This window comes from Hemicordylus capensis, chromosome 4 (assembly GCF_027244095.1).
Source record: "Hemicordylus capensis ecotype Gifberg chromosome 4, rHemCap1.1.pri, whole genome shotgun sequence".
NCBI lineage: Eukaryota > Metazoa > Chordata > Lepidosauria > Squamata > Cordylidae > Hemicordylus > Hemicordylus capensis.
Genome location: NC_069660.1, coordinates 48,446,062 through 48,459,295, shown reverse-complemented (window position 1 = coordinate 48,459,295; position 13,234 = coordinate 48,446,062). Strand labels below are relative to the sequence as shown.

Below are 13,234 nucleotides of genomic sequence, written 5' to 3'. Positions count from 1 at the left end.
CCAATAGCCTCCTGCTGTTTAGGCAGGTTACTTCCCCGCTGTGCCATTAGGTGGTCATAGACCAGCATAAAGTACAGGGAAAGGATATAGTCATAAAAATGCTCTTTAATATCTCCAATGCTCTTTAACATCTACATGAAACCGCTGGGAGAGATCATCAGGAGGTTTGGTGTAGGGTGTTATCAATATGCTGATGACACCCAGATCTACTTCTCCATGTCAACCTTATCAGGAAATGGCATATCTTCCCTAAATGCCTGCTTGGAGGTGGTCATGGGTTGGATGAGGGAAAACAAACTGAAGTTGAATACAAATAAGGTAGAGGTACTGACTGTGGAGGGTCAGGACCCAGGAGATTGTTTAGATTTGCCTGTTCTGGATGGGGTTACACTCCCCCTAAAAGATCAAGTATGTAGCTTGGGAGTGCTCCTGGACCCCAAACTCTCCCTGGTTTCTCAGGTTGAGGTAGTGGTCAGGAGTGCTTTTTATCAGCTTTGGCTGATACGTCAGATACGTCCATTTCTAGAGATAAATGACTTTAAAACAGTGGTACATATGCTGATAACCTCCAGACTTGACTACTCGAATGCACTGTTTGTGGGGCTGCCTTTGAATGTAGTCCAGAAACTACAATTGGTACAGAATGTGGCAGCCAGATTGGTCTCTGGGACATCACGAAAGGACCATATAACATTGGTTTTGAAAGGACTGCACTGGCTGCCAATATGTTTCCAGGTGAAATATAAAGTGCTGGTTATCACATATAAAGCCCTTAACAGCTTGGGTCCTGGCTATTTAAGAGAGTGCCTCCTTTGTCATGAACCCTGCCACCTGTTATGATCTTCTGGAGAGGTCAGGTTATGGTTGCCACCAGCTCGTCTAGTGGCGACTCAGAACCGGGCTTTCTCTGTGGCTGCCCCTGGGCTTTGGAATATGCTCCTGAGGAAATAAGAACATCTCCTTCTCTGCTTGTTTTCAGGAAGACTCTCCTGTTCTCACAAGCTTTTAATTAGAATTTTAATAATTTTAATTTGCTTTATACTATTGTTTTTATTGTTTCATTTATTTTAATCTGATTTTTTAAAATCTTAGATTTTGTACACCGCCTAGAGATGTACATACCAGGTGGTATAAAAAAACTTTTTTTAAGGTATAAAATCCATAAAGGCATAAGATGATATAAAAGGACATAAGAGGCTCACGATTGCATGAAAAAATTATACAAACTACATAAAATTGTGTGATTGGCCACAAGGACCATATCATTCCTAAAAATGCATGAAAGAGATAGAGGCGTAAAAGGCATTAAAAGACATGCAGGGTAAGCATTGCGCATACCCACTCACAAATATAAATATAAATATAACTTATATACAATATATAAGGGCAGCTGTAAGCAAGATAGAAGTTTTATCACTTTTAGATAAAGTGAGGGGCCCTTAAGCTGCAAAAGTACAAAACATTCTGTGGTAGCAAGCTAAGGGCATGCTGGAGTTGAGCTGGAAAGTTGGGTGCTGAGAACGAGCTAGAGGTCACCATCCATCAGATTTTGAGCGCTGCTGTGCAAAACCTGGCAATGCTATATGTGATGGCAGGATTGATATCAGGAAGCAGTAAAGAGGTATAAAATTGTCTTATTTGACCTGGGTACCTGTGTAGTAATGGCAGGATGAAGGTGAAGCAAATGCCCCTGTAGTACAAGCACTGAAGAAGGATATGCTCTGTGGTTTCTGCATGTCCAGAGTCGCAGGGGCATTGTCCTTCCAAAAGTGGGATCTTTCTGAATCGTCCCTCAAGCATGGCTGAGGGGAGAATGTGGCATCACACCAGAGTGAAGGCCCTCCTGTGCTTTGGGCCTTCCAGTTGTGTTAGATATGCCATGGGAGAGGCAGAGTACCAGGGAACTTCACTGATCAGGAAGTTTGGAGCCTTGCCTAGCTCAGATTAGCGCTCTGTGTCTGTTATGCGCTGTTTGATGAGAGCATTGGCCTGATCGTAGCCCATGTTAAATCGGAGGGAGGGGGAGAGGCCCAGGGATGATCTATTAGTCATGATTGTCCATTTCCAATTGGATTGGAAGTCATAGCTCAGGGTTAGAGGGGCAAGACTAAAGGGGGAGAGAGAGATCGTCTAAGCCAGGAGCTGAGTATGGTCATCCACACTCTAGCCTCCACTTTCATCAAGCCTGTCTCTCCTGGGCTTGCCTAACCTCTGCAACCAGGAGGGCCCTTTACCTGGGCAGCTGCTCTGGGGTGACAGCTTTGCCCTTCATCCTTGGGTCACATAGGCAGGACAAAACATGCTCTGCCGATGCACTCTAAGGTGTCCTGAGCAGATTCACCACTTCAGTCCTCAGTCAACCTGCCAAGCCAGTTGTGTCCTCCGTGTGGACTGGACCTCACTCATCGTCTTCTCAAGGAGAAGAGTGGCAGGCAAAGCCTGGCTCCGTGTTGCTGCCTTGGCCCACAAGCTGTTCATGGCAACAAAGAACAGCTCGAATGTCAAAGACAACCTCAGAAAGAAGCACCCAGTCCTGGTTGGACAGGCCACACACTTCCAAGGCTTGCCAGGGCATGGATGGCCGGCTTTTGCTCTTGCAGGCTCTGGAGCAAGAGAAAGTTGGAATTCCGCCCGGTCAGAACTTGCTGAGGGATCAGATGTTCAGGTAGGCAGAGTTCAAGCTGCCTCTCCTTGAGTATCCGCCTACCCTTTTTGCTCCAGTGGAAGAAAGCTGCGATCCTGCGTCACCTGTCCACAAGAGCAGGCACTGCAGCAGCAGATTGTCGGCGCCTTCAGCGGGGATGTCTCGCCTGGCTGTAGCCCCAGCATCCTGCACAAAAGGCCAAGTGCATCCTGCATGACCTTGTTCAGGATGTGCGCCACACAATGGATGGACACAAACTGAATCTGCTCGGCTGTCCTGGTTATGTTTGCAGCATTGTTGGCCATCATGAACCCACAGCTAAGGCGGATAGGGGAGGACGGTGAGACTGATCGGCTGGGCTAGCAGCCAACACAACCTCTTCCACTGCCACAGGAAAAGGTTGTGGATCTAATTGTGGACTACTCTTAATTCTAGCTCAGCCACCACTGGCGGCTGTGTTGCAAGACCACCACCCTCCTCAAAGGTGAGCCTGAGTGCAGGCTCAGCAGTGCAGATGACTCAGGGAGTAGGCCCCTCTTGCCATCCCCCCCCCCGAGCAGAATCTTCCTTCCCTCTGCCTGACACTCTGCTCCTATCCTGCCTCTGTTCTGCACTCTCCTGGACACCTTGAGGTTTTTTAAATTCAAGCCCTAACTCTGATGATGGGTGGTGGGAATAAGCACCTTTAAGATGGTTATTTTTAAAAGGGGTGTGGGGTTGGGGGTGGTCTATTTATACTGTGTGTGCCATACACCGTGCTATCTATAGCACTGTAGTGCACACACAGAAGCTAGAAAAATTAAATCCCCTCCCCACAAATTAAGCAGGCTTTATCGGGGGGGGGTGCTTGTCGGAGGAGAGTGAGCCACAATGGGGTAAGGGGGAGAGAAGGGATTACTGTGGCCTCTCCTAACCCATTCCTCCTGTCCTACAGTCCTACCTAATACCTAATCTCTTCCCCAAACTAGGCCCCTATTTAAAGAATGCTAACTGGGGGTGTGGGATGGGGGTGTTTAACTTCCGGTGTCATCTGCTGGTGACCAGGTGCTGTTCTCCAAAGCACTCAGGCCAAGCAGACACTGAGTTTCAATAGTCAGGGTGATCTGGCCGGTGGGTGCCAGGTGGATACCCACCCACAAAATCAAAAAAGAAAAAGCTGCAGGATGGGGTGAGTGGGGGAGAAAACACCAGGGAAACAGGGAGAGCCTGGTAGACTGGGCACTAGACAGAAGTCACAGAACACACCAACCTACGAAACCAAAAAATAAAATCAGTCCAGGCACACAGCTGTAAATGTGCAGCTTGTGGATGCAAAAGAAAAATAGAAAAACAGTCAGTACAGCACCCCAGTTATTAAAGCCACTGGGGGCTGACTACAAAAAAAAGGAAAAAAATCAATAGAAGGAGGAAAAAATCCACAGCAGCACCCAGTAAAAGTCACTGGGATGGCTGGTAACTTTTTATTTTTATTTTAAAGATTAAAGCAGTTAAAGCAGTTGGCCCTGCAAAGAGGTCGGGGGGAAACAAAAACAAAGAGAGAAAGATAAGCCAGGCAGGCCCTAGGCCACCGCCAGCACCACAAGTCTGCTTCTATCAGCACGGGGAAAACAGGCCTCTTAAATGGCATTTGGAACATCAGGACATCTTTATTGACGCGGGATTGCTCTGGTCCAAGCTTGAAACAGGCCCTTTATTCAAATAGTGTTCTATTTTGAGCTCGAAACACTTGAAATGTCTGTCTGTCTGTCTATCTATCTATCTATCTATCTATCTATCTATCTATCTATCTATCATATTTCTATAGTTCCCAAAACTTGTGTCTCTGGGTGGTTTACAATTAAAATCATTTAAAACATTATTTATTATTTATTTGATTTCTATACTGCCCTTCCAAAAATGGCTCAGAGCAGTTTACACAGAGAAATAATAAATCAATAAGATGGGTCCCTGTCCCCAAATGGCTCACAATCTAAAAGAAACATAAGATAGACACCAGCAACAGTCACTGGAGGTACTCTGCTGGGGGTGGATAGGGTCAGTGATTCTCCCCCTGCTAAATAAAGAGAATCACCACGTTAAAAGGTGCCTCTTTGCCAAGTTAGCAGGGGCTAAAACATTAAATCAATTGACAATTAAAATCATTTAAAAGATTTAAAACATTAAAAACCCATTATTAAAATTATTTAAAATTATGCATCTAATTAAAAGCCTGGGTGAATAAGTTTTCTTCAGTGCCTTTTAAAAAATTGCCAGAGATGGGGAGACTCTTATTTCAACAGGGAGCACATTCCAAAATCCAGGGGCAGCAACGGAGAAGGCCCATTCCTGAGTAGCCGCCAGATAAGTTGGCGGCAGCCACAGGTGAACCTCTCCAGATGATCTTAGCAGGTGGTGGGGCTTACGGCGAAGAAGATGTTGGGGCTATTCTTACTATCACAAAAATCGGGCTAGGAAAATCCTAGCCTGATTTTTGTGATAGTTAGAACCACCGGGCTTGCAGCCGAGCCCGGTGGTTCCAGAGCGGCTAACCCCCTCCTGTAGCCCACCACTTAGCCCGGGTTTGCGGAGCACTCCACAAACCCGGACTAACTGCTCGTGAGTAGCCGCGGCGCGGCTCCGCACCGTGGCTACTTATGAGTAGACCCCTGGCTGGGAGGCTTAAAAGCAGCCTCCCGGCTCGAGGGTCTCCCCAGTATGCCCTGCATGCTCACGCAGGGCATACCGGGGCTTCTGGGGGCCGCACGGCCCCTGAGCTCCCCAGCCCCCGCCGGCTCCGTCATGGAGCCAGCCATCGTGTGGGCGGCCAATCCAGCCACCCAGGGCTCCCTTCCCGCTTACCAAATGAAACCGGGTCTCACGGATCGTGAGACCCAGCTCGTTCTCTTAAATACCCAGGGCCTAAGGTGTTTAGGGCTTTATAGGTAATAATCACCACCTTGTATTTTGCCCAAAAACGTATTGGTAGCCTGTGCAATTCCTTCAACACAGGAGTAATATGGTCTCTCCTAGATGACACCGAGACCAACCTGGCTGCCGCGTTCTGAACCAACTGCAGTTTCCGGACTACGTACAAAGGCAGCCCCACATAGAGCACATTGCAGTAATCCAGCCTAGAGGTTACAGCAGATGTACCACTGTTTTGAGGCTGTTCATCTCAAGAAACGGATGCAGCCGGCGTATCAGTCGGAGCTGATGATAAGCACCTCTGGCCACCGCCTCAACCTTGGACACCAGGGAGAGGTTCAGATCCAGAAGCACCCCCAGACTGTGTAGCTGTTCCTTCTGGGAGAGCATGTCCCCATCCAGAACTGGCAGATCAAAATCATCTCCCGAGTTTCGACCCCGCACAATAACTATCTCTGTCTTATTTGGATTCAGCCTCGAAATAGCCCGTTTTGAGTCAAAACGTTTTGCCAGTGAAATGTTCTGCACATCTCTCAGCATCCTCTTTTCCTCTGTTGGTTCATATATACATGTACATTCAGTGGCAAGTGAAGATGAGAAACTTCATATGAATTTGTACTCTCTACATCTGATTGTCTTTAGAAGCAAAATATTGCAAATCCTGTTATATGAGAAGGGAGGTCAAACAGATTTAAATCAGATAGATGTAACTCCTTACAAAATACAGTATATGGCAGGGTGCAGGGAATTGCAGTGCCTGGTGTCAAATACAAACTTGTATTTGGGGTCAGCCCAATTTCAAATCCAACCCTTGCAAGCTTTGAAAGTGGTGGGGGCAGGGAGGAGGGAAAGATCCTAGCAGCTGCCGCCTCTGTTCTCGCTTCCTGCAAGCTTTGCAAGGTGTGTGGGGAGAGGTGCTGTTTGCAAAACGTGTAAGCGTCAGATCCATCCGCAAGAGTGATCTGCTGGCAACGGCTGGGGCCATTCTGCTGCCCTAATAATCTGTCTCCTGATGCAGCCACCTCACCTCATGAAAGGACCACCGCTGACAGGTTGTGACTTAGAGAACTGGAAACGCCGGCCTTTTGTGCATCTCCAGCTAGAGATGCGTATATCAGGCTATATAAAAATATGATAGATAGATAAATAATAAATCTCTAGCCTCCCTCATAGCAAATTCTATCTGACCAGATTATCTTAAATAATCTTTATGACCAACCCAGATGTAACCAGGAGAAACATGTCTAAAGAATATTCTGCTTCTATGATATGGGCTCAGGAATCCAGACTTAATGTATCATAGGCTCTATTATATAGACAGAAACATAGGGGTGGGCTCTGCTGAAAGTTCATAATGTTTTAAATGATTTTAATTGTAAACTGCCCAGAGACACGTGTTTTGGGCACTATAGAAATATTTTTAAATAAATAAACAGATATTATTTAAATAAATAATAATTCTACCCCCAAAGTAAAATTTCTGGAATGTGAAGATGTGCCTTCTATTTTAATTCAGAAAATGTGTGCCTGAACTGGCCACCTGGGAAGCACAGGCCTGTTGTTTGTCACTTGTAGACACAAGACCTGAGTTCAAATCCCCATTCAGCCATGACACTCCCTGGGTGACTTTGGGCCAGTCACTTCTCTCTTAGCTTAACCTATCTCACAGGGTTGTTGTGAGGAGAAACATAACCATCTTCCTCTGGGCTCCTTGGAGGAAGAGCGGGATGTAAATATAATAAATAAATAAACTCCACACAAAACTCATAAGAACAGCCCTGCTGGATCAGGCCCAAGGCCCATCTAGTCCAGCATCCTGTTTCGCACAGTGGCCCACCAGATGCTGCTGGAAGCCACAGGCAGGAGTTGAGGGTATGCCCTCTCTCCTTTTGTTACTCCCCTGCAACTTCTATGACACCTGTTCGCTAAGCTCTGGTTGCAATTTCCCTGGCCGCTCCCTCTTATGTAGAGAGTAGGCTTCAAACTGAGGCAACCAGGCTCAACAGGGATATGGCCTCTTCCACCTGGTGTGACTCACTTCAGCCCTAGCTGGCTCCTCCCACTGTTTCTCTCCAGGCAAAAGAGAAACTAAAACTGGAAGCCTCACAGTCAGCAAAAAAACAAGCCTGGCAAAAAACAGACACTGGAACCTCTTCGCTAAAGAGATACCAGCCCCTCAAAATCTACGCCTGTTTGTTTGAAGAAGAAGAAAATGTTTCGTGGTTCTTTTAAAGAAAGGTTTGCTGCCTGATCAGGTCTGCTTCTCCTCTTTCCAGAGTGCTTGACTGCTGAACTGTAAGCATAGAGGCTTCCCTTGTGGTGGACCATATGCTTAGCTGCCCAGTGTGCCTTCTCCTGGCATCTGTATCTGTATCACATGTTGGAAATGTTCTGTTGAAATAAAATGGCACAATTCAAAGTAATGTGTTTAGGACTAGGATGGATGTTGGTGTGCATAGTGCTGTACACCATCCATCAGGAACTCCAGACAGGATAATAGTGTGTGTGTGTGTCCATGTGGATATCAAAGTTGATGTCCCTGTACAATAAGAAAAGTGTTAGTGATGCTGATCTGAGTGTGGGGAGCGTTTGCCCTCACTGGGAGTAAAACAACTACAATAAAAGCCAGAGAAACAACTAAACTACAGTATAAAGCAGCTAAAGGGGGTGGTTGTGTGGATTACAGCAAGATAGGTATGGGAAACACTTTGAACACTAGGAAGTATTGCTTAAATTCTGTAAATGTCAAAATGATGGTAGTGATCAAATTGAATGGGGCGATTCTCACGATCAACAAAAATCGGGCTAGCAGAGGCTAGCCCGATTTTTGCTGACCGTAAGAACCACTGGGCTCGCAGCCAAACCCGGTGGTTCTCGAGCGGGTTACCCGCTCGAGAACCCCTGCTAAAAAGCAGGTTTGCGGAGCGAGCGCTCCAGCAAACCTGCTTTTTAGGGTCGTGAGTAGCCGCGGCACGCCTTCGCGCCATGCCTACTCACGAGTAGACCTCCGACCGGGAGGCAAAAAGCCGTCTCCTAGCTCCGGGGGTCTCCCCAGTATGCCCTGCATGCTTGCGCAGGGCATACTGGGGCTTGTGGGGGTTGCGCGGCCCCCGCTCCCCCACCCCCCGCTGGCTCCGTCACGGAGCTGGCCGTTGTGTGGGCGGCCGATCCAGCTGCCCAGGGCTCCTTGCCTGCTTGTGAGCGGGGAGAGCGGGCTTAGCCTGCTCTTCCCACTCACTGCCCCAAACCAGGTCTCACTGATCGTGAGACCCAGTCCAATATCAGCTTCATGGCTGAGAATTTAGCTCAAAGTGCACCATGTCAAAGAGGTTAAAATGCAAGTTCTGCCTCATTTGCATATTTTAGGAGCATTCAGTTTTGCAAAGCTTTGTTGACTGCAACAAGAATTTTTTGTCTTAAAGTGCTGTATGTGTGACTTACGTGTGCACAAAAGATTGAAAACACAGTGATATAGATTACATTGGTCTTGGTGGAGGAAGTTGAGCTGCTTTGCATCAGCTGAGGATGAACCTCAATGGCACCGAGACTATTTTTAAAATTCATCAAGGGTCTTGACCAGACCCATTCCCAATACTGATTTTTTTTTAAAGTACAGTTTTTTGTATTGAGAATAAGACAAAAGTATAATAGCAAATAGTTTGTATTCTGTTTTTTTCTGTCTAAAAAGCTCTAAAATTATACAAGTGTGGCATGGAAAATAGCAAAGTATTACTACAGTTCCACATTCAGGTGGATGACTTACTGGATTGGCATGGCAACCATGAAGAGGAGGATATATTGACTTACCGCCTTATATTCACTAAGCAAAGGGTGCAGCTTTAATGAGGGTTATTGCTGATGCATATAATTCTATTGGTTAAAAGAATTCTAGCAATTCTCACCCCTGCCTGGACTTATTGTTTGACCTTGGGTAAGTTTATATCTTAGCCTCATTTTCCTGTTTGTAGAATGCTAATAATAGCTGTCTTCCTCACTGGATTGTTGTGAAGGTGCAAACACAGATGTGAAGAACTGGCAAATGAAGTTTATATATTACTTACAAAAGTGTGGTAATAACACATATATGTCTTTCAGGCTTTGACAGATATTCTTTAGCAGCCTTCATTACAGCTGGGTGGGAGAGAGCTACTTTCAGGAAGAAGAATATTACGAACAAGGCAGAATCCATGGGATTGTTAAATTAATCAAACATCATCATAACTTGATCTGAGAGTGAAAACCATCCACAAATTTAAGCAGATATCAGTGTGTGCTGCCCGGAAGGAATCCCACTGCAGCCCAAAGTGTGAAATACTGTTAAAAGCAGAGCTTTGGGTCATAAACAACATCAGTCACGGGTTCTGTGACTACAGAGCAGTCTGGGGTTAAAATGCAAGAGCTCTGTTGTGATCCCTCCCCCCACCTCTTTTCTCTTTCTATCTCTTTAAATGTGTCTCTTACTAAATGTGTTTGTTTTTCTTCAGATTCCTTGGGATTCAGAAGTTGACCTTTGGTGGCATGATGTTATGAAAAATGCTAGTAAGGAGTGTGAGCCTGTCTGGTGTGATGCAGAAGATGAATTGTTTATTCTCTACACCAGTGGGTCAACTGGGAAACCCAAGGTATGCGGCTTTATTCTGGGTAAAGGGCTTCTCTAGTACAGTGCTCTGAGTATGTGGAGTAGAGAGTTGCGGCTTATTACTGAATCACTTTCTCTGGCCACTCACTCTATTGTGTGCACACTTTACTTGTGCTTACAAATGCAACCCTCACATGGTGCAACTGAGAGTGAATGACACAAAATGTAGCCATAGAAAATGAACATTGTCTTTTGGTTTCACTTCCTGGGAGTACATTGAGGAAGTAATGTGTGTTGTAACGAATCATTTCAACATCCAGGGAAGACTCCCAGTTCTTTTCACGTTTCACCCCAGAGCTCCAGCAGCATACACATTCAAAAGAACCAGCACATCTTCTGGGAACGATTGGTAAATCTGTGACAAGTCATGAGTGGTGACGTAGTAGTATTGGTGTAGTCAACAGTATTACTGCTGACATCATAAGGTTTTACCTCTTAGAGAAACTCTTCCTCCTGCAGTAAATGAGCTCAAACATTGAGCTTTCTGTTTTCTCCTCCCCGGCCAGCGTGATTGAGTTGATGAATGTGTTTTATAGTTTACTAGCCGACCTGCACAGAGCATCTGTGCGCTCTTTGGGGCCGGCTGTTTCCCCCCTCCCTCCTGCACCACTCTCCCTCCCCCTCTCTCCCTCCTGCCCCACTCTCTCTTGCTCTCCCTCCCTCCCCCTCCTGCCCCACTCTCTCTTGCCTTCCCTCCCCCTCCCTCCTGCCCCCCTCTCTCTTGCTCTCCCTCCCTCCCCCTCTCTCCTGCCTGCCCTCCCCCCCCCCCCGCACGGAGCATTTTACTTCACCGGGCGGCGGGTAGCCATTTTTGGCCGGACCTCACTGCCGCCACAGGCCCTCCTTACCAGTTGGTGGCCGGCCAAAAAGGGCCCTGCCGCCGCCGTGCCTCCTCCCAGGCGGCAAACAGGGAAGTCCCACCGCTCATTTCCCTCCCGCCCTGGCCGCCAACGGGCGCTGGGGCTGCGCCCGCCACCCATTTCTCACTAACCCCCTTTCCCCCCGCCGCCTCCCGCCTCCGGTGGCCAGGCCGGGCTTTGCTGTCGCCGCTGCCGCCTCCCCCTTGGCTACCCCGATGACCAGTCCTCCTGGGTGCGCCTCAGTCTATCAGGCGCCGCCGGGATGCACATTCTAAGGCACACCCAGGAATATTAAATATATAGATTAGGCCACTAGCACAGATCTGATGTGTAATTAAGAGTGACCTGTTGTCCTCACTAAGTCTCCCAGCAAGCAGATAGCTGGTTTTTCAGCTCTTATCTTGTGTGTCATTTTTCTGCACCAAACGGGAAAATATAATTTAATATGATCCAGTAAACTGTAAATAAGACATGGTGTTTGGGGGCCTAATCTGAATACCTGCCTGGGTGGGGCTTAGAGTAGGTACTTCTCTCTCTGTGCTTTAGCTGTGAGAGTGAAAATAAACATGGAAGAACTGCACAGAAATGTCACTGTGAGGATGTGTTTCTCATGTAAAAACTGATCTCTTAGACTTCCCCTTTGAGTGAATGAACTGGGAAGAAATTAACCAAGTTAAAAAGAGACATTTCCTGTTCTGATTCTGAAGTCGTTTTGATATTTTTGGCCAATTTTGTTGTGCTTGGGGACAGTAGTGCTGATGTATGACCTTTTTAACCTGCTCTTTATCTTGTGTTTTTGTTTTTGTTTTCAGGGTGTTGTGCATACAATAGGTGGTTATATGATTTTCACTGCCACTACCTTTAAATACGTTTTTGATCACCATCCTGAGGACATTTACTGGTGCACAGCTGACATTGGGTGGATAACTGGCCACTCCTATCTCACATACGGACCTTTGGCAAATGGGGCGACCAGTGTCCTAGTAAGTTCTGTAGTAAGGTGTGGAGATGTGGGAGGAGGGTGGCTAGAGACCTTTACAGACCTACAAATACAACGTTTGAATGTCTTGATAGAGATAGAATAGCCTTTGTATGGACCAGCGGTCTGACTCCGCCACTTCATATGTTCACCTGGAGCTAGAGAGCATGACTAAATTATGTGGATACTTGAAGATGACTGTGGCTCCCAAAAGCACCTCTAGCACTGAGGTTTAGTGCTGACCAGAGCCAAGGAGATTGGCTCCCTACTCTGACAGGTTTGAGCTATGATCTCCTTGCTCTTCTGGGCACTTTCCCCTTAACCAAGCTATCTTGAGCTAGCTTTGCTCTCATTGAATTTCTGGGTTGACCACCATGATCTGGGCTACATGCGTACTGGAGCAGCAGTAGAAGTGGTCCAGACCAATGACTGTGTCTCTTGCTCAGTTTGAAGGGCTCCCCATTTACCCAGATGTTGGCCGCATGTGGAACATCATTGACAAGTACAAGGTGACCAAGTTCTACACAGCACCCACTGCTATCCGTCTCCTCATGAAGTATGGAGATGAGCCCGTCAGGAAGTAAGCATGACTTTAGGGGAAGGAAAAGGTTGTTGACTTTTAATGACTCCCACATGTATGCCTGGGGAATACACACAGCCCCTGATACGGAGCACTGGATCAGAACACTAGGGCAAAGCAAGCTGCCCTAGACTTTCCCCCTACATTTCGAGTACATATTTGTTACTAACTCTCACTTCTTCTCACAGTCAAGCCAGGGGATGGAAGAAGGGAATAAAACTTGGCTGGAACTTAGTGCTCAGTCTGAGTCCTGGTGACTTCTAGAGAATGTCTGACTGAATCTCGTCCAAATGACGAGGAGAGCTGGTCTTGTGGTAGCAAGCATGACTTGTCCCCTTAGCTAAGTAGGGTCTGCCCTGGTTGCATATGAATGGGAGACTTGATGTGTGAGCACTGTGAGATATTCCCCATAGGGGATGGAGCTGCTCTAGGAAGAACATCTAGGTTTCAAGTTCCCTCCCTGGCAGCATCACGAAGATAGGGCTGAGAGAGATTCCTGCCTGCAACCTTGGAGAAGCCGCTGCCAGTCTGTGAAGACAATACTGAGCTAGATAGACCAAGAGTCTGACTCAGTATATGGCAGCTTCCTATGTTTGTTTGTTTGTTTGTTTTTACATTTATATTTCAC

General features: G+C 46.9%; 1 protein-coding gene across 5 annotated transcripts in view; it reads left to right on the top strand.

Moving 5' to 3' along the window:
* ACSS2 (acyl-CoA synthetase short chain family member 2) overlaps nucleotides 1-13,234 on the top strand; it is a 79,139-nt gene that overhangs the window by 51,243 nt on the left and 14,662 nt on the right. For all 5 annotated transcript variants that reach the window (XM_053247554.1, XM_053247552.1, XM_053247557.1 and 2 more), the window contains 3 exons: nucleotides 10,033-10,170; nucleotides 11,860-12,030; nucleotides 12,473-12,606. In XM_053247554.1, the coding sequence (XP_053103529.1) occupies nucleotides 10,033-10,170; nucleotides 11,860-12,030; nucleotides 12,473-12,606 (443 nt within the window). The remainder of the gene's footprint in view (nucleotides 1-10,032; nucleotides 10,171-11,859; nucleotides 12,031-12,472; nucleotides 12,607-13,234) is intronic.